The 26,184-nt window shown below is 47.1% G+C and overlaps 2 protein-coding genes across 5 annotated transcripts in view; one reads left to right on the top strand and one right to left on the bottom strand.

The window, feature by feature from the left end:
* Positions 1-3,467, top strand: part of Shank1 (SH3 and multiple ankyrin repeat domains 1) — a 50,938-nt gene extending 47,471 nt beyond the window's left edge. For 3 of the 4 annotated variants that reach the window (XM_052712637.1, XM_052712636.1, XM_052712635.1), the window contains one exon: positions 268-3,467. In XM_052712637.1, coding sequence (XP_052568597.1) covers positions 268-985 — 718 coding nt within the window. In that variant the 3' untranslated portion in view covers positions 986-3,467. The remainder of the gene's footprint in view (positions 1-267) is intronic. The other variant, XM_052712639.1, reaches the window with a different exon arrangement.
* On the bottom strand, positions 1,642-26,184 carry CUNH19orf81 (chromosome unknown C19orf81 homolog). Its single transcript, XM_052712641.1, has 5 exons — positions 25,701-26,184; positions 5,628-5,700; positions 5,398-5,518; positions 4,222-4,355; positions 1,642-3,754 (listed from the first exon to the last, which is right to left on the bottom strand). The coding sequence occupies exons 1-5, from the start codon at positions 26,182-26,184 to the stop codon at positions 3,559-3,561; spliced, it is 1,008 nt and encodes a 335-aa protein (XP_052568601.1). The 3' UTR covers positions 1,642-3,558.

Raw genomic sequence — 26,184 nt, 5'->3', positions numbered from 1 at the left:
TATTGCTATCACTTAACGCTTCTTTTTCTTCCACCTCTCTTGGCTATCACCCTCTCCCTGTCCTATTTCTTGCCCTGTACTTCTCTCCTGCCATTCATCTGACCCTTCCTCACCACCACCCCATCTTCTCCATTTCTGCCCCTACCCTTGTGTCTCTCCCTCTGAATCATGACTTCTGCCTCTTTTTCACCCTTGCCCTCAACACTTCCCCCCAAACCCTTCTCCCCCACCCTTGGCCCCCTACCCCCACCCCTTGTCACATTCCAGGCTCTCCGAAGACTCCCAGACCTCTCTCCTCTCCAAACCCAGCAGCAGCATCTTTCAGAACTGGCCTAAACCCCCTCTGCCTCCACTCCCCACCGGATCTGGGGTCTCCTCTTCAACAGCTGCAGCCCCAGGAGCTATATCCCCTTCAGCCTCATCCGCCTCAGCTTCCACCCGACACCTGCAGGGCGTGGAATTTGAGATGCGGCCTCCGTTGCTCCGCCGGGCACCCAGCCCCTCGCTGTTGCCTGCCTCGGATCACAAGGTCAGCCCAGCGCCCAGGCCCTCTTCTTTGCCCATCCTGCCTTCAGGACCCCTCTACCCGGGCCTCTTCGACATCCGTAGCTCCCCGACCGGAGGGGCAGGAGGCTCGGCTGACCCCTTTGCTCCAGTCTTTGTGCCGCCACACCCCGGGATATCTGGGGGTCTCGGAGGAGCCTTGTCGGGGGCCTCTCGCTCCCTATCACCCACCCGCCTGCTCTCGTTACCCCCCGACAAGCCGTTCGGCGCCAAGCCTCTGGGGTTCTGGACCAAGTTTGACGTCGCCGATTGGCTGGAGTGGCTGGGCTTATCAGAGCACCGAGCCCAGTTCCTAGACCACGAGATTGATGGCTCCCACCTGCCCGCCTTGACCAAGGAGGACTATGTGGACCTGGGCGTGACCAGGGTGGGCCACCGTATGAACATTGACCGGGCTCTCAAATTTTTCCTGGAGAGGTGATGGCTGGCCTGGACGGACCAACCCGTCCATAGGACCCTTGAGCCCGCTGACCTCTTGACCTCTGACCCCTCTGACCATCATTCTCTCCCCACCCCCTCAGGGGGCCAGGGATTCTGCTAAAACTGTGCCCTGCCCCGTCTCCCCAGGCCTGACTGAAGTCCCCAAGTGGACCGGATACAGGCCAGACACTGGCACCTCACAAGAGGTGGGCAGCTGATACTAGACTGCGTGCGAGCGGAATAGAGGGTGGGGGGAGGTTAGAAAATGACACAGGGGTGCTGAGAAGGAGGGAAAGGTTGACTGGGAGGGGGAACAGACAGAGCCATAGAGGGTCAGCCCAGAGCCTGTCCGGATGGGGGGGAGCTGCCCCCCAGACCGCAGGGGAAGGTGTGCCCTCCGATTCCATCACCTGCGCCCCTCTAATAACCCTTTCCGCCTCTCCAGGCCCCTCAGCCTCCCCCTCTCCCTGGCACTCTCAGCTGCCCCGCCCCCTGCCTCTTGCACGCCGCCGGCTTCCCTCCCTGGCTGCAGTTTTGCACAAGCTTGCCCCCTGGCTGTCTTGCACACCGCTGGCCTGCAAGGCCCTCTCAGCTCCCTAACACGCCGCGTTCTTTTCTCTCTCAAGCGCCACGGCCTTTGCTAGCTTGCTCACTGCGTTCCTTTTCTTCTTGGGACGGGGGTGGGGGGGTTGCACCCTTTATTTCTCTGATCACCCTGGACCCATGCTGCAGACACACATGGGACTTTCCTTCCTCTCCTTCTCACAGACCCAGGCATACTCCTGTAGCCCCTGGTCACCCCTTTTTTTCTGCTCTGTCCTTGCACACTCGGAACACATTTACCTCCATTTCATACTTGGGGATACTTTCCTGTCCTGGCGCCCCCAAGCCCTTACTCTCCTTCTCATGATGGCACTCCTGTCCCCTGCCTTCTCCATTTTCTCTGACACATTTTCTCGCACATCCCTGGCACATTCACAGCCCAGGTCTCTCAGTCTCTCTCTCTCTCTCTCTCTCTCTCTCTCTCTCTGGTTATTCGAGACAGGGTTTCTCTGTGTAGCCCTGGCTGTCTCTGGTACTCACTCTGTAGCCCAGGCTGGCCTCAAACTCAGAGATCCACCTGCCTCTGCTTCCTGAGTGTTGGGATTAAAGGCGTGGGCCACTACCCCCGGCTACTTCTGTTCACTTTTATCCTTTCTTTTCTGTGCCCTCTTGCACACTTCCTCTTGTGCACTTACGCTCCCCAGCCCCTTTGCTTCTCCCCAGGAACTTTTTTTTTTTTTTAATGGTGCTCAGGTGCGGACTGTGCCTGCTGCGCTATTCTGGTCTTTCTAGGTAACTCTGCCCAGTTGCCCTGCAGAGCCTGGCCTCTTTTCAGTTTGCACACTCGCCTCTCTCTTACGCACTCTTAGCCAGTCCTCTCCTCCTCTTTTCCTGCACCTATCCTAGGTCTTTGCTCACCTCCTGCTGTTCCTAGAGAGAGGAGACCCTGCGCGTGCACGCTGGCTCCCTGCTCACTAGGCTGTCACTCAGACTATCCATCCGTCTGTCTGTCCATTTTGCACGAAGATCCCCTCTTCCCCTAACCCTTTTTTCTCTCCCAGATTACTCTCCTCCAACCTTCCAGCATGGCTCCTCCCTCCCCGCACGTTCCCCCTTCCCTGCTTCTGGGGCTTAGGAATTTAAAGCCACCTCTCCTCCCCTAGGTAGCCCCCTCCCCTGCTGTGGGTAAAGGGGGAAGGGCATCGCCCTCAGGTTCCCCACCGTGTTCAGCTGCCAAAGAAGGGAGCTCCCCTCCCCCCAGCCCATTCCCTAAAGCTGCCCCCAGGCCCGCCAGGGGCGCTCCGTCCACGAGGGGAGGGCCAGCCCCCTCCCCTCACCACGTCAGGGAAACGCAGGGAACCTTGTGGGAGGGTCGCGGGAGGGGGGAGGGGTGGCAAGGACTGGAGTGGAGGTGGCGCTGGGCCCCTACCCGCCCCCTCCCCCTAGTCGGATGCCCCCCGTCCGCAGGGGGCCTACGCGGCGCCTGTCTATCAAGGGCTTGTTAATTCCGGATGGGTGCCGCGGGGTTGGGGAGGGAGTAGGGGGTGGGATCGGGGGTGGAAGGAGTGGGGAGAGGGAAGGGGGAGGGCCTGAATGGGGGAGCGGGGTGGAGAGGAGAGACGAAGCAAAAAGAAACAATAGCAAAAGAAAAAAACTATACAAATCAAAATAAAAATAAAAAACCCTAGAACACACACAAATCCTAACGGGGGAAAAAAAATCCTGAAATAAAAGCCCTAGAACTGTCTTCCAAGGGGGCGGGAGGGGACGAGAAAGGAGTTGGGTTCCTCTTGCAGGATCGCAGGGATGGGGTGTGACCTGGAGGCAGAAGACAGTGGAGGTCCGCCCCGCCCCCCACGCCCAACAGGACTTTGCTGAGAGAAATGGCTTTTGTATCAGGTCATTCTTTATAATTAAACTCACAGTATCCACCCCCTCGAGCCGGCCCCGCCTCCTTCCTAGGGAGGCCACGCCCCTTGGATTCGCCGGGTCTGGGGGCGGGGCGCAGGTGGGACCCGCCCCCGCCACGCGTCAATCTTCCTCGGACGGCTCCGCCCCCAGAGCCTCGAGCATTCGCCGTCGGACCAGGGATCGGCGCAGGTGAAGGCGGTAGTCGCCCAGCAGCAGATCGTCGTGGCGCACGAGTGGGTGCGCGGTTCCGCGGAGGCTGAGTCCCGAGCGCAGCAGGCGCGAGCGCGTCTGGAAGTCTGTGACCGTGATGAGCCACCTGCGGGCGCGGCGAATACCGAGGGACGTCGCTAGGATTTCGCCCTGTCCGCCTTCGCTCGCGGACGCCGCTGCGGTCTCTGCTGCTCGGTATCTCTTTCGCCTCACCAAGGATGCTCCAGACCCGGCCTCGCTGCTGTCCTTATCGGACTCAGCCAGAGATGCCACTCAGGCCAGGACCCGCCCCTCTGGGTGGCTCTGGGCCTCATACTTCACTGACGCCCTCACCTTCACTTCACCTTCTCTAGGCTTCAGTCTTTCGGTTGCTCTCAGCTCCACCCCTCACTCTCCTCCTTACTCTAACCCTACCCACCAGCCTCCTACTCTAGGCCCCGCCCCTCCTTCCCCACCTCACTCGCGCGGGCTCCGCCTCCCAGTTCCGTTTGCTAAGACCCGCTGCTTGGCTACACCCCTCCCAATTCTATCCGTCGTATGCTCACCCTCGACCACGCCCATGCATGGACTCACCTGTCCCTGCGGCCCGCGGTCCCGCAGATGACATTCATGTTCTCATACCGGATGCTGCTCAAGCGCCCACTCTCCAGGGCCCCGGGCAGCTCGGCCTCCAGAGCCTCCAGCACCTCTAGGTGCGTGAAATCCTCCTGCGTGTGGGTGCATACAGCTTCAGCTCTTTTCTCCCCGGTTGGAGCCTGGCCCAGACTCCACCTGCAGAACACTAGGTTCTGTCACTCTTGTCAAAGGGGACACCACAGGTGTCTCTCGGGTGAGAAGGCATCTGCCACTCGAGGTCATTCTCAAAAACCAGAATGATTACAATTTCACCACCCTACAGGAAAATTCTCCCAGAAACCAGCCATGGTTTAAGATGATGCCTTAACGTTCTGGAAGATTCTCGCCAGAATTTGGACCTATGATCTCATGTTAAGGTGGTGCAGTTATCAGAAGGATCAGAGGAGGTTGTTTCAGGAGATGTGTTGATCACCGTGCCAAAGGGGAGAAACAGTTGTCCAAGCATATGAAACCCATGAGGATGGGCTGGCGGTACAGCTCAGTGGTGAAGGCGCTTTGATGGCTTGAGTTCAATCCCCAGAACCCACACAAAGGTGGGGAGAGAGAACTGAGCTGTCCTCTGACCTCCACCTGTCAGACAGGTGTGTCTGCAGGAAAGGCCGAATGGCCGCCTCCTACCCATGTACTAACCAGGCCTGCTTAGCTTCCGAGCTCAAAAGATCTGCTGTGCCCAGGGTGGTATGGTGGTACACTGGGGTGCCTCCCTCAAAGGCACAAAGGAAAGGAGAAACAGGGTGGGGACTTGTCCCCAAGAAATGAGGACAGCAACCCCCATGACAGAGTAAAGTCACATGGACACCCAAAGAGGTGCCTAGGACACAGTAGGTGCCTCTTACTGTCAGACACAAACAGATATGGTCGTGTGTGTGTGTGCACGTGTGCACATATGCTCTGTTGGAAACAGAGCTCAGGTAGCCCAGGCTAGCCTTGAACTCACTGTGTAACTGAGGCTGACCTCGAACTCCTGCTCCTCCCAACTTGGCCTCTAGAGTGCTGGGATACTGGACCATGTCTGGCCCTTAACCTGAACTTTAACACTGCCCACCTCAGTTCTGACCAGTTGATCCTCTCACTACCCAAACCAAACTGTGCAAAGAGCTGATGGCCTCTCACCGAAGTCTCCATGCAGAGGCAGAGGGGCTGGGCAGAGGGCGGTGCTGAAAACTTTCGGATGCATGGGAGCTCCCGATCCAGTGCCTCGTATTCTGAGATGACCTGCCGAAGGTACTGCTTTCTGGGGGAGGGGGAGCAAGGCAAGGCAAGGGACCTCTGAGGTCAGGGGCTGCTGGTGTCACCTCTGCAAGAGCTGAAGTCAGAGCTCATGGAGCTAGGGGGGTACTCACGAGGATTTGATGGGTCTGCCCAGGCTCCTAGCCATGGGCTCCTCTATAGCCTCCAGATCCACAAGGATGGAGCCTAGGGACAAGAGAACCCAGTGTCACCGGCCAAGGGCCCTTGGCAGCCATGACTCCCTTCAGAAGAGAATCACCCAGCAGTGTGCACACCGCCTCCGAAAGCTAGATCTCAGAGGCCGGTCCCTGAGATACCATCTGGAAGCTACAAAATCCACCCTTCCACTCTGGCTCTGAGATTCCAGATTCCTCATTAGGCTCAGCCTGAAGGAGCCAGCAAGAGGAAATACCACTCTGCCCAGAATTAATACCAAAATCCACCCTGCTGGTTGGAATTTGACTGATAAGTTCCTCACATGTGACTCCTTGTCAACCTTATCATTAGCTAATGGGCCTCTCTTTTCCCCTGGCTAGTGATTGACACACATGACCTATTTCCCTCTTTACTTCAACCCTAGGGGTTGTACAGGCACAAGGGTGTCTAGCCTCCCCGACCAGCTCCTTTGTGGCCTGGCAACCAAGTTCTCACCAACGGTGTGAGCAGGAGTGAGCCATCTACATAAGAGATTGTCTACCAGGCGTGGTAGCACACACACCTGTCACTGCAGCACTAGGAAGGCTGTGGCAGAGGTTTGCCATAAGCTAAAGGCAGTTCGGTCTACACAGTGACTGTGGGGTCAACCTGGGCTTCACAGGAAAGGGGGGGGATGGAGGAAGACGAGGGGGAGAAGGAAGAAGAGGAAGGAGGCAGAGAGAGAAGGAAGGAAGGAAGGAAGGAAGGAAGGAAGGAAGGAAGGGAACTTTCTGATGTGTGGCTCCTTCCTTCAGATGGGCTGGAATGTGAATGGAGTAGTAACCCAGTTTCAACCATGCTGGGATATGCTGAGCAACAATATAGAAGGATCCTGGGCCTATGAGCTGTCTTGCAGAGTTCAAGCATCCCACAACACACTCTGAGACAAATTTAGGTCTGCCTCCTTTATGTTATTGTGTTTCAATGCAGAAGAGAGAAGAGTTGCCCCTGACAAGGCTGTAGGATGCTCTTCTTGGAAGAAACAATTACCCTTGACAGCAACTCCAGACAGGGCCACTAGGGCAAGACCCACTGAGATGAGAGCACTGTGAGATTATGTCATAGCAGGGACCAGACACATAGAAACATAGAAACTGCTGGGTGGTGGTGGCATGCACCTTTAATCCCAGCACTTGGGAAGCAGAGGCAGGCAGATCTCTGAGTTCATGGCTACCCTGGTCTACAGAGGAAGTTCCAGCACAGCCAGGACTACATAGAGAAACCCTGTCTCGAAAACCAAAAACAAAACAAAACAAAAAACATAGAAACTACATAAATGATAGAACAGCCCCTCCTGGCTCAGAGCTGATGGCTGTATCTCACCTCAGCACCCTGTGCTTGAAGACCCCACATGCTCCATCTTGAATTTGAAATAAAACACTTTGTGCACATGTACTCTCCCAAATGTAGTGTGAGGACCTTGTTTAAAGGCAGCGTTCTAATGCCCAGCCCAAGATTAGAACCAGCATTTTGTTGTTGTTGTTGTGTTGCTGTGATTGTTTTTCAAGACAGGGGCTATATAGCACTCACTGGCTGACCTGGAACTCAGAGACCCACCTTCCTCAGCCTCCCGATTACTGGGATTAAAGGAGTGGGCCAGCATGCCCAGCTACTTCTGTTCACTTTTATCTTTTCTTTCCTTTCTTTCCACCACCACCCCAGCTCAGAATGTGCATTTTTAAGAAGATCCCTGACTTACTGCCTCTTTCCCATCTTCTGGCTCTGTCATACTTCAAATACAGAAGTTTTCTGGAATGTATCACTGTAATGTGTCAAGTGATTCATTGATGGTGCTAGGAATCAAACCTGGGGCCTTTCAAAATGCTAGGCAGATGCTCTACCACTAAGACAAGACCCCAGACCCTCACTGGGGTTTCTAGGCCAGCGGCTTCCTGGTAATGTACATGTCTGATCATGTCATGCCACCTTGTTACATGTTGCTTCCTCCCTGAGAATGCTGCAGAAAGTCTCCCATGTACACACACTCTGCTTCATTCTTCATACAGGCACAATTACTTAACTAATTCCACATATTATACAATTGGTTGTCAACACATTTCTGAGCAGTGTAAAGGCCATTTACTCAACTGTGTGGTTTTTTTGTTTTGTTTTGTTAGTTTTTCGAGACAGGGTTTCTCTGTGTAGCCTTGCGCCTTTCCTGGAACTCACTTGGTAGCCCAGGCTGGCCTCGAATTCACAGAGATCCGCCTGGCTCTGCCTCCCGAGTGCTGGGATTAAAGGCGTGCGCCACCACCGCCCGTCAACTGTGTGTTTAGTACATGTCCGTGTGTGTGGAGGTCAGAGGTGAACGTCAGGTGCTATTCCTCAGGCACTGTGTCCACTTTTGTTTTGAGACAGAATCGCTCACAGGCCAGGAGCTCGCCAAGTTGACTAGGCAGGCCAGTCCACGAGCCCCAGGGACCTGCCTGTCTCTGCCTGTGCAGTGCTGGGATTCCAAGTGTGCACCAACATACCTGCTTTGTTTTTGGAATAGTTGTGTTATTTTCTCTTTTTTCTGGAGCTGAGGACTGAACCCAGGGCCTTGTACTTGCTAGGAAGCGCTCTACCACTGAGCTAAATCCCCAACCTCGAAAGATTTATTTTCATTTTTATTTGTGTCTCTCTGTGTATCCCACACGTGTGTGAGTGCCTGCAGAGGCTGGAGGAGGGCACCCGATCTTCTGGAGCTGGAATAATAAGTGGTTGCTAGCTACCTGCTGTGAGTCCTGGGAACCAAACTCGGGTCCTCTGCGAGAACGGCTGAGCTATCTCTCCTGCCCATTTGTTTTGTCTCGTGGGTTCTGGGGATTGGATTTAGGCCCTTTATGCTAGCATGACAAGTGCTTTGCTCACTGAGCCATCCACAGCCCTTTCGATGGTGTTTAAAGGCAGGGCCTCAATCTACAGCCCAGGTTGTCTTGAACTCATTATGTGCTGCGGGCCGCAGGAATATATCATAATATGGCAAAGTCACTACCTGGAGGAATCAGGGAGTTCCTCCAGAGGAAGCCAAATCCCAAGGAGTTTTTGGTGTTACTTGGCTTGTTATATATCAGCTGTATTCTGTTATGAAAATCATGTGTGCCTTCGAGGTTTTCCCAATTGACTTTCCCCTAAGAAGGGCTAATGTGTGTGGACTGATTACTCTCTGGACATACACATTCCAGGTATTTGGAGAACAGCCTCAGGAAAGGCTTTCTCTGGAATCAGATTACCTCCCTTGGCCACTTTCAAGGACTACAGGAAACACCACCCAGGTGGGCGCCCAACTTCTGAGGATAACAATAACAGCCCACGTGCAAGTCTCCTGACTTAAAATCCACAAGGAGACACCGCCCAGGTGGGCCCCAACTTTCAAGGACTAACAGTGATAGCAGCCCACATACAAGTCTCTTGACTTAAAGTAAATTCCACAAGGGGACACCGCCTAGGTCAGGTGGACATTAAGTAATAGCTTTATACAATTTAGCTCAGGCCCGTCTTTCTTACAGCCTTACTAACTTTAGACCTCTAACTCCTTACCTAACCACTTCTAGGAATATTTAGATTTTTAACATTCTTTACCAAACACATTTTAGACTATAGTTGTGCACATAAGATCCCTCTTAGATATTACCCGAATTTAGCCTTTAGTCAATTCATTAGTCACTTCCCCTTTGGGTCGCAAATGGTAATTAACAACTATTGCCCCTCTTTGTGATCCTTATCATCCCTCCATTTGATCCTGATAGGGGACAATCACTGCCTGAGGAAGTTCAGGCTGGGTGTCCTGGGTGGAGGGGAGGATTGTGATTTTTGGGGGGATATATAACTGTAAAGCGAGGGCCGAGGGAAGGATTAAAGCGAATGGACCAAAGAACTCTGCCTGCATAGATTGATTTGCCGACTTTAAAGAACAGATTCTCAGCTGGTTGATAGATTCTTCCCCGGACCCTGGAAAGGAGACTATTAGGGGCTGAACCCCAATAGTCCCCGATAATTATGTAGCCCCGGCTGGCCTTGAACTCATGGCAATCCTCCTGCCTCCACCTCTTGAGTGCTAGGATGGTAGGTGTACAACACCATACCCAGTCAGTCCACAGCCTCAATGTGTTTTATTGTTGTTGTTTTTTAATATTTATTTTTAATTTTGTGTGACATACCCATGGAGGCCAGAAGAGGGCGTCAGATCCTCTGGAGCTAGAGGTGGAGGTGGTTGTGAGGCACCCAGCATGAGTGATGGAAACTGAACTTGGGTCCTTGTCAAGAGCAGCATGCACATCTTTCCAGCCTCAGACTTGGTGTTCTTGCCCTAGCATCCAGCAAAATGCCAAGTGCAGAGATGGCCCCAGATGAGTGCTGACTGGGAAAGTCCCAGGAGACATGAGCTGCAGCCCTTGTGTGAACTGCTTGAGTCCCAACTCAGCAAAGCAACTGGAAACTAACAAAAACAAGCAAATAGATCTGGACAGAGGTTGGGGATTTATGTCCAGATTTAGACATAAGAATCTAAATATGTACTACACAAGGGAATCTCCTGGAAGAATTGTGGATTTTGTCAGCTGTCACTATGACATGGTGGATATGCATCCTTAAAAATTCCTAGCAGAGCCGGGCGGTGGTGGTGCACGCCTTTAATCCCAGCACTCGGGAGGCAGAGCCAGGCGGATCTCTGTGAGTTCGAGGCCAGCCTGGGCTACCAAGTGAGTTCCAGGAAAGGCACAAAGCTACACAGAGAAACCCTGTCTCGAAAAACCAAAAAAAAAAAAAAAAAAAAAAAAAAAATTCCTAGCAGTTGGAATGGGACTATGGGGATGGCTCAGTCAGTAATGTGCTCACCTTGTGTTAGCTTTGCTTTTAATCGTCTACTTGACACAATCTGGAATCGTCTCGGAAGAGTCCCAGTGAGGGACTGTCCGGATCAGGGTGTTCTGTGGGCGTGTCTGGAGGATGATTGTGTTAACAGAAGTGAGTGCACACCCACTGTGGGCAGCATTGCTCTCTGGGCACAGTGTCATTCTCTGGGCATGGGACCCTAGATTGTATGAACAAGAGTGGAGACAGCAAGGAGAGCACCAGCATGCATGTGTGCATGGGCTCACTGCCCTCTGCTCTTGCCACTGCATGTGACCTGACTAGCAGCCTCAAGTTCCTGATGCCTTGACTTCCCTGATGTCATAGACCTGGGACTGTGAGCCAAATAATCTTTTTCTCCCTTAATTTTTCGGGGGGTCGGGGTGTTTTGTTACTGCAACAGGAAACAAAGTAAGAGACCATGCAAGCATAAACACTTAAGTGTGGTCCCCAGAACTCATGTCAGTATATGCCTGTGATCCCAGTGCTGGGGCTATGGATGCAGAAGGACGCTGGGCTTGTTCATCAGACAGTGAGAGAGCCTGTCTCAAAAAAAAAAAAAGTGGCCTGTGATTGAATATGTCAACTTCTAAACTACACACACACACACACACACACACACACACACACACACACACACACTCACACACACACACTCACACACACACTCACATACACACACAGACTCACACACACTCACATACACACACTCACATACACTCATACACTCACACCAACTCTCTCTCACACACACACACACACACACACACACCCCAATATGAAGACACAGCTGAAATCAAAATTGGTAAAAATGATATTGTGTCTACAATTTGTGGTCTGTATAATGTCCACACAAATGTAGTGGGGTGCCTGTGTGAAACACAATTAGGAAAATATTGCTCACATTGCAGCTAAGTATTGCTGGGACAGTGAGTTCACTAAACTATTGTCTTGATTTTGCCATAGGGTGAAACTCTTCATATTAAAACTCTCTGCATTTCTATCCTGATAACCTAGAAGGAAGCTGATATGCCCTGGAAATGTGTGGCCACTTGGAAGATGTGGCATGGCAACCACAGAGACATCTGTGAAGAATGAGAATGATTTCTCAGGAAAGGTGACGTTAAATACATACCAGATTTTTCTAAACTATGGCAGCATTTCTAATCCCCATAACTGTGCAGTTGATTACTAAATAAGTATATTTATTCAGTGGTAGAACACTTTCATAGCTTGCCCATCACCACACACACACACACACACACACACACACACACACACACACACACACACACAAAATCAGGCATGGTGGCCAGGGTCTGTCATCCCAGTTATTCAGAAGACTGCACAAGGACATCAAAAATTCAAGGCTAGCCTGAGCTACAAATAGTGACCCTGCCTCAAATAACAAAAGGCTGGGCATGTAGATCAGTGGTACAGCCCTGCCTAGAACTTCGCAGTGCCTTAGTCACTGTTCTATTGCTGTGAAGAGACACCATGACCAAGGCAACTCTTATCAGAAAAAGCATTTAACTGGGGCTGGCCTACAGTTTCAGAAGCTTAGTTCATTATCATCATGGCAAGGAGCATGGTGGCAGGCAGGCAGTCATGGTGCTGGAGAAGTAGCTGAGAGCTATATCATGATCCACAAGCTGACATGGACTTTTGAAACCTCAAAGCCTACCCCAGTACACTCTTCCTCCAACAAGGTCACACCTCCTAATCCTTCTAATCCTTTCAAATGGTTCCACTCCCTATTGACTAAGCTTTCAAATATATGAGCCTAAGGGACCATTCCTACTCAAACCATCACATTCCACTCCCTGGCCCCATAGGCTTGTAGCCATAACATAATGTAGAAATGTATTCAGTCCAACTTCAAAAGTCCCCATAATCTACCACAATCTGAACACTGTTTAAAAGTCCAACGTCCAAAGTCTCTTCTGAGACTCATGGCAATCTCTTAAACTGTAACCTCTGTAAAATCAAAATAAAAAATCAGATTACATACTTCTAATATACATAATATAGAATATACATTATTGTTCCAAAAGGGAGGAAAAGGAGCACAGTAGGGAAATACGGGACCAAAGCAAGACCAAAAACCAGTAGGGCAAACTCCAAATTCAAATTCAAATGTCAAAGATTGGACATGAAGTTTGCACTCTTCAGATCTCCAACTCCTTCCAGGGGGTGGTGGTGCACGCTTTTAAGCCCAGCACTTGGGAGACAGAGGCAGGTGGATCTCTGAGTTTGAGACCAGCCCAGTCTAGAGAGCTATTTCTAGGACAGCCAAGGCTACAAAAAGAAGCCCTGTCTCAAAAAATAAATAAAATAAAATACAAACAAAAAACAGATCTCCAACTTCTTTAAGCTTTATTGACTGCAACACACTTCCTTCTCTTGGGCTGGTTCCATTCCCTGTGAGCAGATTTCCCCACAACTATAGCATCTCCAACATCTTGGGGTCTCGAACACAATCCAGGCATCACCTCCACAGCTTCATGCAATGGCCTCTTTGAGCCTCCATGCAGGGCCACCCCTACACACACCAGACCTCAGTGGTTTTCCTTAGCTGCAGATGAAGATTTCACAACCGCTCGCTTGTATCCTTGATTCTAAAGCCAAAACCACATGGCCAAACCTGCAAAGTTCTGCTGCTTCCTGGGGTTGGCACTTGGCTCCCTTGTTCAATTACATTTACATTGGCTTTCTGTTATTGATGTTTTCCTTCACTGCTTAAGATTTCCTTTAATTCTGTTTCACAAAGTGGATGTGGTCTTGTCCTGAGGTCACTACTCCCTTTATTCCATTTAGCACCAAGCTTTTCTTTAAGCTTTTTATCTCTTTGGCATTGGATTTAGCTCCATTATACTTCCTTGTTGTGGTGTTTTGAAAGAAAATGCTCCCCAAAAGGAGTGGCACTATTAGGAGGTGTGGCCTTGTTAGAGTACATGTGGTCTTGCTGGAGGAAGTGTGTCACTGTGGAGGCATACTTTGAGGTCTCCTATATGCTCAAGATAACACCCAGTGCCTTAGACCACTTCTTATTGCCTGCAAGATATAGGATTCTCAGGTACCTCTCCAGCACCATGTCTGCCTGCACACCACCATGTCCCATCGTGATGATAATGGCCTGAACCTCTGAACTGTAAGCCACCCCAATTAAGTGTTTTCCTTTATAAGAATTACCATGGTCATGGTGTCTCTTTACAGCAATAGAAACCCTAAGGCAATGGTTCTCCTTTTCTTCTCTAACTGTACATTTTGTATTTTTCTTTGTCCAGCTCCTTCCTTTTCATTGTACATCTGCAGAAGAGTGATCACTACCCAGATAGTGGTGGCACACGCTTTAATCCCAGTACTCAGGAGAGGCAGGCAGATCTCTGAGTTTGAGGCCAGCCTGGTCTACAGAACGAGTTCCAGGACAGCCAGGAGAAACCCTGTCTCAAAAAACCAAAAGAGAGACACAGAGAGAGACAGAGACAGAGACAGAGAGAGAGTAATTACTAATAACCACATGACACAGTCAATACTAGGCTATCTTGACATCTCCTCTGCCACTGCCATTATTAATCCAAAAGTTCTTCAATTTAGTCTCAGGCAGGTAATTCGAACAAAAGGGCAAAAAAAAGACCACATTCTTTTCCAAAATATCACAAGAATGGTGTTCTATTGCTGTGAATAGACACCATGACCACAGCAACTCTTATAAAGGAAAGCATTTAATTGGGGCTGCCTTACAGTTCAGAGGTTTAGTCCCTTGTCATCATGGCAGGAAACAGGGAAGCATGCAGGCAGACATGGTGCTGGAGAAGGAACAGATAGTTCTATGTATGGATCTGTAGGCAGCAGGCAGAGAAAAACCCTCTGGGCTTGGCTGGGGCTTCTGAAACCTCAAAGCCCACCCCTAGTGGCACTCCAACAAGGAAGGCCACACCTCCTAATCCTTCTAAGTAGTGCCATTCCTTGATGACTAAGCATTCAAATATATGAATCAATGGGGGCAATTCTTATTCAAACCACCACAAATGCTCTCTAGGCCATTTTGTTCCCTCTGAAACTTCTTGAGCTGGGCCCCCATGGTTCAAATCACCCTCAACAATGTCTTCCATGTGTAACATACTTTCTTTTGGCCACCAACTAACTCCCAAATCATGACATGGAGACTTCTTATTAGTCATGAATGTTTGACCTTATCTTATGCTTGTCCCACTAGCTCTTATAACTTATTTTAACCTGTTTATTTTGCCTCAGGGCTTTTTACCTTTCTTTCATTCTGTATGTCTTGCTTTTCCTGCTTTGTCTATGTCTAGCTGGCTGGTGGCTGCTGACTGGCTGGCCCTAGGCATCTCCCTCTCTTTCTCCATGTTCTCTCTTCTCATTCTCCTCTGAACCTAGATTCCTCTTCCTTTCTTCTCTCTGCCCCTCAGCCCCACCCATCCCTCTACGACCTGGCTATTGGCCATTCAGCTTATTATTAGACCAATCAGGTGCCTTAGGCAGGCAAGGTGAAACAGCAACACATCTTTACACCATTAAACAAATGCAGTATAAACAATGTAACAAACATTTACATAGTTAAAGTAATATTCCGCAACATTTCCTTCTTTTTGTTAAAGTTTAACATAGTCACACTATATACAATAAGAACAATTATCAAGTAAGAATTACATTTACAATATCCAGTCCTTTGCATTTGACAAATTCAGAGAAGTCACTCTATTATCTGTACCTAATTTACCTTCTATCATAACTAAGGAAAATTGTAACTATCTAGTCTTCAACTCCATCAAAGACCCCAGAAGGATATAATATTACCTTAGTTAAACAGGAAGTGCAGAGCAAGCAACTCCCAAAACTATAGAAATGACAGGGAGCATCAGGCTGCCTGAACAGTCACCCAAGGTTCCTCTGCAACATTGGGGTATCCATCTTCATCCTACAGGCCTAGAAGACCTGGCAGACTTTTCTATGAAGCAAAAATTTTGAAGGACTATACTGCCTTGTTTTGGCAAAGCTCGGCAGTTGCTCTCCCTTGTCCAGTTTGGATGGTCAGCAGTTGGGAAAAGGGCAGTTTCTTGTCCAAATGGCTAGCTCTGTCACAATGAAAGCAGACTCAATATGGAGGTTCTTTGACACACATGTCCTTTTTTGAAGTAGATTGGTGCTGCCAGGAGCAGACGTGCCTCACTGTCATGAAAAGCCCTGTGTTAACAAAACATTTTAAATGCCATATCCTGTAGGTTTTTGAAGTGTTTGAAGACTACCTATCTAAAATACAGCTCTGTATGATCTTGAAAACATACCTAACATAACTACAAGTTTGATCATTATAGGTAACTAACTACTAACCACCCCTTCTTAATTATCCTAAATAGTTTATAATAACAGCTTTCAAGGACTAGAATTTTACCTTATGTTTTCAAATGAACTGCATAGGTACAATGCCTTAAACAAAAGCAGAAACATATATATAGTATGTTATAATAAAAAATAACCTTAAATTCGCATCAATATACAAATCCATACCAATGTAAAATATTTGAGACTAACAGTTTCTCTTGGGGCTAGAGAGATGGTGCAGAGGTTAAGAGCACTGGCTGCTCTTCCAGAGGTCCTGAGTTCAATTCCCAGCACCCACATGGTGGCTCACAACCATCTATAATGAGATCTGGTGCCCTCTTCTGGCATGCAGGCAGAACACTGTATACATAATACATAAATATATCTTTAAAAAAATAGATTCACGCTGGGCGGTGGTGGCGCACGCCTTTAATCCCAGCACTCGGGAGGCAGAGCCAGGCGGGTCTCTGTGAGTTCGAGGCCAGCCTGGGCTACCAAGTGAGTTCCAGGAAAAGGCGCAAAGCTACACAGAGAAACCCTGTCTCGAAAAAACAAAAAAACAAAAAACAACAAAAAAAAATAGATTCAATAATCTACCCTTTTATCCTATCATTCCTATATCCCCCCATTTCTTTTCAGAAACAGATCCCTGAATCCAGCCTCCTTTGCTTAGTTTCTTCCCTTACCATGACCAATAACAATTTGCAACCAACGCCCCCTACATGATGACAAGCATCCATAACCCACTGAATGACCAAACCACCCATCCCACCTCTTGCGAATGTGGGTGTCATGTTCTTAAAATTATTTCCTGTTGTTTAAGGATGATGATATCTCTACGAGACCCTGAGAAAATTGAGATAATGGTTAAGTAAATTCTGGGAAAACTAGCTGTAACATTTGTTGTCCTGGGTCAGAACTGTTCCCATGCAGAGGGATCAGTATATACATCCCCTATCTTATAGTTTTTCTTGGTTTCATTCTTTATATCTGTAACCAAGATTTTCAGGATGTCTTTACTGTGTATCTCTAGCCTTTTTTGACCACCTGAGCCAAACCTTAAACTGCTAAGCAGCTTTGCACTGGTGGCTGACTCCATGCTGCTCAAGCCCATGAGAGCTGAGCTTTATGGCCATGAAGCCTGGCTGACAGCAGCGTTCACCTGGGAGCTGCATTCAACTGCCCCAGCTCTGGGATGTTGGTGCCTACACGGTGGCAGGTATTCCTACTTAGCTTGCTGTTTCTACTTAGCATACCGTACAGCAAAGCCTCTTAAGGGAACAGTGTCCGGGGTGTTTGTTTGTTTGTTTCAGCTTTCACAGGCCCTATGTAGAAATTTGAGCCCCATGTTGGAATGCTAAATGTAACATATTTTCTTTTGGCCACCAACCAGCTCCCAAATCATAACACAGAGACTTCTTATTAGTTATGAATGCTTGGCCTTATCTTATGCTTGTCCCACTAGCTCTTATAACTTATTTTAACCTGTTTCTCTTCATCTATGTTTTGCCTCAGCCCCTTTTACCTTTCTTTCATTCTGTATGTCCTACTTTCCTGCTTCATCCATGTCTGGCTGGCTCCAGACATCTCCCCCTTTCTCTCTCCCTTATCTCTGCAGCCTAGATTCCTACTCCTACTTATTTTCTCTGCCCACTAGCCCTGCCTGTCCCTCTACTGCCTAGCTATTAGCCCTCCAATTTTTTATTAGACCAATCAGGTGCTTTAGGCAGGCAAGGTAAAACAGCAACACATCTTTACATAATTAAACAAATGCAGTATAAACAAATGTACCGCACCTTTACATAGTTCAAGTAATATTCCGCAACGTACGCAACCTACATGCTCGTACTAGAATGGCCCATTGAGCCTCACTTAAAGCACTCAGCTGCTTTTCTAATCCAAACTCCAAAAGTCCACATTCCTCCATCCAGCAGCCTGGTCAGGCTTGTCACGGAAACACCCTGCTCCCTGGCACCAACTCCTGTCCTAGTCAGTGTTCGATTGCTTCGAAGAGACACCATGACCAAGGTGACTTTAATCGGGGTCTTGCTCAAAGTTTCAGAGGCTTAGTCCATTCCCATCATGTCAGGGAGCACGGCAGCACACATGGCACCAGAGCAGCAGCTGAGAGCTACATCCTGATTCATAGGCGGAGAGAGGGCTGGGGCTAGCAAGGGCTTTTGAAACCTCAAATCCCAACTCCAGAAACACAGGTTCTCCAACAAGGCCACACCTACTAATACCTTCAAACAGTTCCGATCCTTGGTGAGTAAGCATTCAAATATATGAACCTATGAGAGCCATTCTTATTCAAACCACCTCATCTAGTGAGGAGCTGGGGACGTGGCTCAGTGGTAGAGCACCTGCCTAGGATCACCCAGTGTAGGAATGAGAGCATGGCTCAGTTTTGGAGCCCCTGCCTAGTGCTCACAAATCCTGAGGTTTGATTCCAAACACTGAAAAAAAAAGTGTTTACTAATTTGTTAGATGCAAGAATTTTACTCCTTAACAGTGGTGATCAGAGTGCAGAGCTAAGCCACTAGAGACCAGGCGGTGGTGGCACACACCTTTAATCCCAGCACATGACTGATCTCATGCCTTTAATACCAGTACTTGGGAGGCACAGGCCTTTAATCTCAGCACTTGGGAGGAAGAGACAGGAAGTGATATGGCTGGGTGGGGAGAGGAAGTGAAAAGGTGGGGTGGAGACAGGAGCTGACCCCTTTCGGTCTGAAGATTTGGGAGAGGTAAGAAGTCTCTCTAGTGGCTGGCTTCTATACTTCTCCAATCTTTCAGCATTTATCCCGATATCTGACTCTTATTTTTATTAAGACCAATTAGAATTTGTGCTATATCTGATGCCCAACATGGGGCACGAATTCACGAAAAAGTCTCTTGCCTGTGGCTTTGCAGCCACCAGCACAGGCTGGAACTGCACTCAGACTGAGTCTCTACCCTGCCAGCTAAGGTTTTCCTTTCTTTTCCTCAAGCCTCTGAGCGAGTTGGGATTTTCTGTTGCAGCCTCTCTGCAGCAAACTCCATAGGCATTTGGGCTCTAAACACCGCAGGAGTTAGCTGCTTTCTCACGTTCTCCCAGGCAGATGGCTGGCTCTTTGGCTTCTTTTCTCCCGATGGGTTGTAGGCTTTCCCTGGACCCCCTCCTCAGCCTGCTGCCACACTAGGTAGGTACCTTGAAACCCACTCAGGATTCTACTGTTCTATGCAGAAGCAATCAGCCTCACATCTTTATCATCATTGTCAGCAGATTTGGTGAGACAATTGAGAATTCTTAAAGGGAGGAATTAGTTAAAAGAGAGAGGGTTTTTTTCACATTAAAAAATGGGAAACACTATTAAAATGGAGGGAGTTAGGTCTCTGTATGATAATATGCTGGACAGTTTGAAGATGGAGCAATTAAATGAAAGGATAATTAATTTGGATGGGATTTATGTATTGTCAATTATAAATATTATCTGTTTGATCATTTTCGTTATATCACTAAAGAAGTTAATATGAGTGCAAAGATAAAAGTTTTAGAAAAACTTATTAAAACAGATCATAGAGATATTCAAACCCAGACAGAGGAATTTAAAGGAGAACCAACCTCAGCATTGCATTATAAGATTACAGAGGAACAGCCTAAGGTTTTCAAACAGCCAACCTTAATCTATCCAGTAACCTTATAGGAACTGCCAAATGATAGATGTCCCGAGGCTGTGGAAGAGCTGAATGGACTCCTGGGCAAATGTTAGATTTGAAGCGATTCAAGGAAGTGATATTCTCATATGGCATGCATTCACCTTTTGTGAAACAGATGTTAAACTCATGGTCAACTTGTAATATACTTACCCTTCAAGACTGGAGAGACTTGGTTACAGCAGTTTTGGAGCCTGGTCCTTAGTTACAGTGGAGGACCTTGTGGAAAGATGAGGCTAAGACCATTGAACAACAAAGTGGGACTAGAGGCATAGAAATCTCCCAAGACCAACTTTTTGGAGAGGGAGATTATGCTAATGTATAAAAGCAATCTCTATATGATGACCATATCCTGGCTTTATGCTGCATGGCAGCCTTGAATGCTTGGGACAGAATTGAAAAAGTAAGAGAGAAACCTGAGTCATTTGCTAACATTATACAGGACCCAAAACAAACTTTCACTGATTTCTTACAAAGATTGACTCCAGCAGTAAATAGAATGATACCAAATTCAGAAGCTAGACAAATAATAATTGAATCTTTGGCTTTTGAGTGCTAATGCACAATGCCAAAGAGTAATTAGGCCTTTAAAGGCAAGATCCACCCCCTTAGAGGGATGGATCCAAGATACAGTCAATATTGAATCTCATAATCATGATGATGCTTGGATAAGAGAGGTGATTTCCAGAGATATGAAGAAAAATTGAAATATCAAGTGTTTCAACTATGGTAAGCAAGGTCACCTAAAAAGGGATTGTAAACAGGGCATTCCTAGAAACAATGTTTTTTTCTAAGAATAATCCCAATAGAACACCCCTCCCTTCTGGATTTTGCAGAAGGTGTGGCAAAGGCAGACATTGGACTAATGAATGTAGATCAACAAGGGACAGACAAGGTAACGATTTGCCATCGGAAAACCATGTCAAATTTGGTTCAATTGTTTCCTGTCACCATGGAGGAAACTCCTTCCCAGAGCAATCAAAGAACCTAATGCCTATTGTAAGAAACCACACTGCTCTGGATGATAGAACAGCTATAAAAGACAGAACAAAAATATTCAGAAGAAATCATAAAGTAAGTATTATAAAGATTAGATTTGAACGAGAGACCTCTTGATTAGAAGAGACGATAGTTCATCAAACAGCATGACCGTTCAATCTAAACTAACTTGTACAACTAACAAATGCTTCTCATTTGATCAGACATAACTTGCAAAAAGGGAAACTCCCAAAGTTAGGGTTGAGGCAGGTTTTTTTTTTTGTCTTTTCAGGAAAATGAAGGCAACCAGCTAAGGAATCTGAAGACCACCTGACAAATGAGACTTATGAAGAAAAAGGATAAATCATCCAGAAAAAAATGTCCCAAGAAGAGTAAATTGACCTATTGCTATATCATATCTCCAACAGGATAAAATTTCATAAATTTTTCCAAATGTTTGTTTCTGCTGTTCTCTACAGACACATAATTCAAATGGTCTTTTTGTAACCCCAGTCCAATTAAAAATTAAAGCTGGCTTTGGAGTTGGAGTGTGGCTCTCTCCTTCTCTAAAACCAAGCATGGAAGGAAAATCCAAATCTCTGTCTTATGTCAAAGATCCACCTGCCTCTGCCTCCCAAGTGCTGGGATTAAAGGCGTGCGCCATCACTGCCCAGCTTTAAAGCTTTTCTTAAGGTATAAATATTATCTCAAAATTTATAAGATTAATATATATTTTAAACTTTTTGTCATGATTTTAACGGTCATATAGAGTGCTAACTAATTCTACAAAAAGGCTTCATCTATATTCCTGTATATGACTTCAGGTTTGAGTCTCTATCAGGAAACTAGGAATTAAGTTTTTGTACTTTGGATGTACATAGCAAATATTTATCCTTTAACCTCTTTGAGATCTCCTACATATGACATTTAAAATGTTTAAGTTTTCTGCAATGAACCATGGCCATGCTTAACAGCAACCTTTGAAGTCTCCAAAAGGATGATGTGGCCCCATAAAAATAATTCCATCAGGGCTATGATAACACCACAAAGCTGAAAAACACCATCTAAAAATCGGCTTTGGATTACAAATTGCTCATGACAATTTCATGGTGGCTAGCTGAGATGATCCAGCCTCACACACTACTTTAGCCAGGATTTGAGATAAGCCCTGCACTTTCCCATTTTGCAGAGACTGGACAACAAATGATACAGCTACCTCTCCCAGGACTTGAAAATTAACCAAAATTTTTCTTTTCAGGATCCCCTAAAGATGCTGTCACCCCTAAACAGCAGGAAGTAAATTTAAGAACAGGATGCCCACATTCCCAAGAGGTGGGGTGGGTGTTTTATGGTTGCTCAATGGGTTATGAATATTTGTCATTGTTTAAGGTGGTTGGTTACAAGTTGTTATTGATAATGGTTTAAAAAAAACTGAAGAAAGGAGATTAGATTCAGGGTTCTAAGAAAAAAAGGGGACATAGAAATGATAGGATAAAGGGTTGCTTATTGAATCTACTCTGAAAAGAAAAAAGGAGGATATAGATGGGATAAAAGGGTAGATTATTAAATATACTTTTAAAGAGCAACTATTTATTTTAAATATTTTTACATTGATATGGATCTTTGTATATTGATATAAAGTTGAAATTATTTTTGTTAGAACAAACTGTACATACATTTCTAATCTTGTTCAAGGTATTGTACCTATACATCTTATTTAATAATGTAATGCAAATTGCTAGTCCTTGAAGGTTATTATTACAAACTATTCAGGGTAATAAAGAAATGTAGGTTAGTAATTAGTCACCTATTACAATCAAACTTATAGTCACATTAGGTATGTTTTCAAGGTAAAAAAGAGATATATTTTAGATAGGTCATCTTCAAACACTTCAGAAATCTACAGAACATGGCATTTAAGCTGTTTTAATAACATATGTTCTTTTTTTGTGTGTGGGACAATGAGACATGTCTGCTACTGGTAGCACCAATCTATTTCAGAGAAGATTATGAGCATCAAAGAAACTCCATATGGAGTTTACTTTCTTTGTGGCAAAAATTAGCCACTGGGCAAGAAAATGCCCTTGCCTCAACTGCTGACAGTATGCTGTCCAAATTGGACAAGCAGGACAAAAAAGAAAGTGACTGCTGAACTTTGCCAAGACAAGGTAAGACAGCCCTTTAGATTACCCTGCTTCACAGAAAAGTCTGTCAGACATGGTAGGCCTGTAGGCCGAAGATGGATGCCCCAACGTTACAGAGGAACTTTGGCTGACTGTCCAAGAAGTCAGCTGTTTCTGTCATTTTTCACATTTTTTTTGGAAATCGCTTGTTTGCACTTCCTGCTTACTCAGATAATATTATTTCCTTCTCTGGTCTCTGATGGAGTTGAAGACTTTACAGCTATAGTTTTCCTTGTTACCAGATTCAGAAAAGAAATTCACTAAAGAGGTGTAAACTGTATAAGGTTGAGAGACATCAAAAGATAGTTTTGGTTGGTAATACAAATTAGAATAGAAAATGAATTAGGTACAACACTTTGGACTCACCAAGATAGGATAGATAATGGAGTATTTTCTCTGAATTTGTCAAATGCTAATGGACTAGACATTATTGATGTATTTATTGCCTGTATACATTGTACTTATTTTATGTAATTTTTCTTTTCTTTTTTTTTTTTTAAAGATTTATTTATTTATGTATACAGCATGTTTAACTGCAGGCCAGAAGAGGGCACCAGATCTCATTATAGATGGTTGTGAGCTACCATGTGGTTACTGGGAATTGAACTCAGGATCTCTGGAAGAGCAGTCAGTGCTCTTAACCTCTGAGCCATCTCTCCAGCCCTGTAATTTTTCTTATATTAGTTATAACTTTTTTGTTTTGTTTTTGTTTTGTTTTGTTTTAGACAAAAAGGGGGAAGTGTGGTGATATTTTTGTTTGTGCTCTAACAAATAAAGCTTGCCTGGAGATCAGAGTGCAGAGCTAGCCACTAGAGGCCAGGCAGTGGTGGCACACACCTTTAATCCTAGCACTTGGGATCTCATGCCTTTGATCCCAGTACTTGGGAGGCACAGGCCTTAAATCCCAGCACTTGGGAGGAGCACACAGGAAGTAATATGGCTGGTTGGGGAGAGGAAGTGATAAGTCTGAGGATTCAGTAGAAGTCTTTCTAGTGGCTGGCTCATTTACTTCTCTGATCTTTCAGCATTTATCTGATATCTGAATCCAGGTTTTTATTAAGACCAATTAGAATTCGTGCTACACTTAACAGCGTCTCTATGGCTTTCTATGTATCCTGGAGAACAATGGAAAGCACCCATACACCAGAAAACTTGAAACAGTATTAGCCAAATGACTGATACCCACTCTTTCCCTGAGAATTTCCACTCTAGCAGAAATGGAGAGGAAATCTTTCCTCAGGGCAAGCACAGAATGCTTCCCTAAGGAGGTGTGGTCCATAGTGGGACTTAAAGACTGTAGGAATATGTTAAGTTTAGATGTGAAGTGTCCCTACTGGCTCACAGTTTGAACACATGATACCCAATTGGGGGTGCTATTTTGCAGGCAATGGGATCTTTTAGAAGTGGGGGGTTAGGTGGAGGAAGTGGGCCACATGGGGGGCAGGTCTTGAGGTTTATAGTTTTGCTCCCAGGTTCTCAGAAATATTCATTATGCTTAAACCAAAATATCCCAGCTCCAGTTTGTCAGCACCACCTGACAAACATTTTAAAAACTAGGACTGCTTGAGTCCTAGTGGTAGAAAGTTTTGTTAAGTGAGCCGTGGGTACAGCTAGAGCTGGAAGTCATAATAAGGTTCCTCTTGTTAGGTAAAACAAGGTGGATAAATGAGTGTTTGCAGCTGAGATGAGAGAACATCTGGGGAGCTCTGAGAATGAAGACTTCTGGAAATGATGGTTGAAATTATGAAATTATGAAACCATGAGGTGGGCATGAAATCAGAACTCTGAGAGATGAAAGAAACTGGGTCCCTAATGGTGTCACTAAATTTAACCTCTCTCTGCTTTTTGTGTAGGACAATGTCATTTCTACTCTGTACCGAGTAAGTTTCTACTATTTATAGCCATGCAGAGTCTTACTGGGATGTCACTCAGCATTACTGGGTGAACTGTGCTGAAAGGGGCTGCCAGCCTGGGACTGACATGAGCAAGAGGCAGCCGTGGTCTGGCTGTATGTTAGGAAGACTCCCTGGAACCAGGCTGGGCCCCGGCGGAACAGAGACTAATGACAGGAAGGTAAGGTCTGTGGACAGAGAAAAGACCCAGAGACAGCCAGCGGTCAGTAAGACAAGGATGATGGGCTGTGGAGGGCCAGAGGAACTGGGTAGGGCTGAGGTGGAAGATTGGCACCTGGGGTCTGGTTCAGTCTCCGTCCGAAAATAAGAACCAGGGACTTAGGAGAACGGGAAGACGTTAAACTATTGTGCAAAACCAAGGAGTGAAGGTATCCAGGGGCAAAATGGACTCGGAGGCATTGTTGAAGTCCGGGAAGCTCATGGGAACTGTAGTTCTGGGCCCAGAAATATTAGCCAGGACACTGCAGCATTTCATGGTAAATTCTTTGTAAACCGAGGGTATTTGCCAGGGAACTGCAGAGGGTGATAGGAAATGGGGTTCTAAACGCAGAGCATTAGCTAGGGAACTGCAGTGTGTCCTGGGAAATGTAGTTTTAGGCCCAGAAGTGCGTTCAGAGCGGGGCAGAACTTCGTGTAAAGGGTTATTAATTAGCCCGACAACTGCAGAGGCTGGTGGAAAATGTAGTTCTGGGCCCAGAATACTGGCCAGGGACCTGCAGAGTCCTCTGATAAATGTAGTTCGTACACCAGAGTCTTGGCTAGGGATCTGCAATGCCTCCTGGGAAATGTAGTTTGATTCCAGAATATTAGCAAGGGAGCCTCCTGGGAAACGTAGTTATGTGCGCGGGGAAACTGCAACGTCCTCTGAGAGACATAGTTTGGGGTTTTCCACACTGGCCAGAGACTTTCAGAGTCCCAAGGGAAATGTAGTTCTGTACCCAGTCTCAGCCAGGGAAGGGCAGGGGCTCCTGGGAAATGTAGTTCGAGGCTCGAGGGCCGACTGTACCGGAAAGCAGGTTCGCCTGCTCCCAGGCCTGCTCACCTGCCTCCCTGTGCAAGCCGGGGGCGCCCAGGTTAGGGGAGCAGAGCGGCTCCACTTCTGGCTGCATCCTGGAGAGGCGGGTCGGAGGAGGTCCAGGAAGAAGGGGTGAGGTGCTCACACTGGGCCACACACCCCAGATCTTTTCCTCGGCTTCTGCTTCTTGCTCTTTGAAACCACGTGGGATAAACCCGGAACTGGAAGGCTGAGACCACAAGGACACGCGCGTTCCCCTAACCTCGGGGACTCGGTGTGCGCCCCAGTTCCTGCGTCCCTTCTTCTCTGCTTCCTTCCCCGTCTCTCCCTGTCTCCTGTCCTCTCTTTCTCCACCCCTCCTGCCCCATCCTTGTCCTCGGTTCTCCCCCCACTTCTCTACCTGCCTCCCTCCCAACCCCAGGCCCCAGTTGTCCTCTGGACTTTTCCCAAAAGTCTCACCCCTATTCCCCGCCTCACTGGTCTCTCCCTCCATCTCCCCACCCTTCTCCAT

Source organism: Peromyscus californicus, unplaced genomic scaffold (genome assembly GCF_007827085.1).
Source record: "Peromyscus californicus insignis strain IS unplaced genomic scaffold, ASM782708v3 Scaffold_4__1_contigs__length_199733344, whole genome shotgun sequence".
NCBI lineage: Eukaryota > Metazoa > Chordata > Mammalia > Rodentia > Cricetidae > Peromyscus > Peromyscus californicus.
The sequence above is the reverse complement of the archived record's forward strand: the minus strand, read 5'-3'. Positions and strand labels throughout refer to the sequence as shown.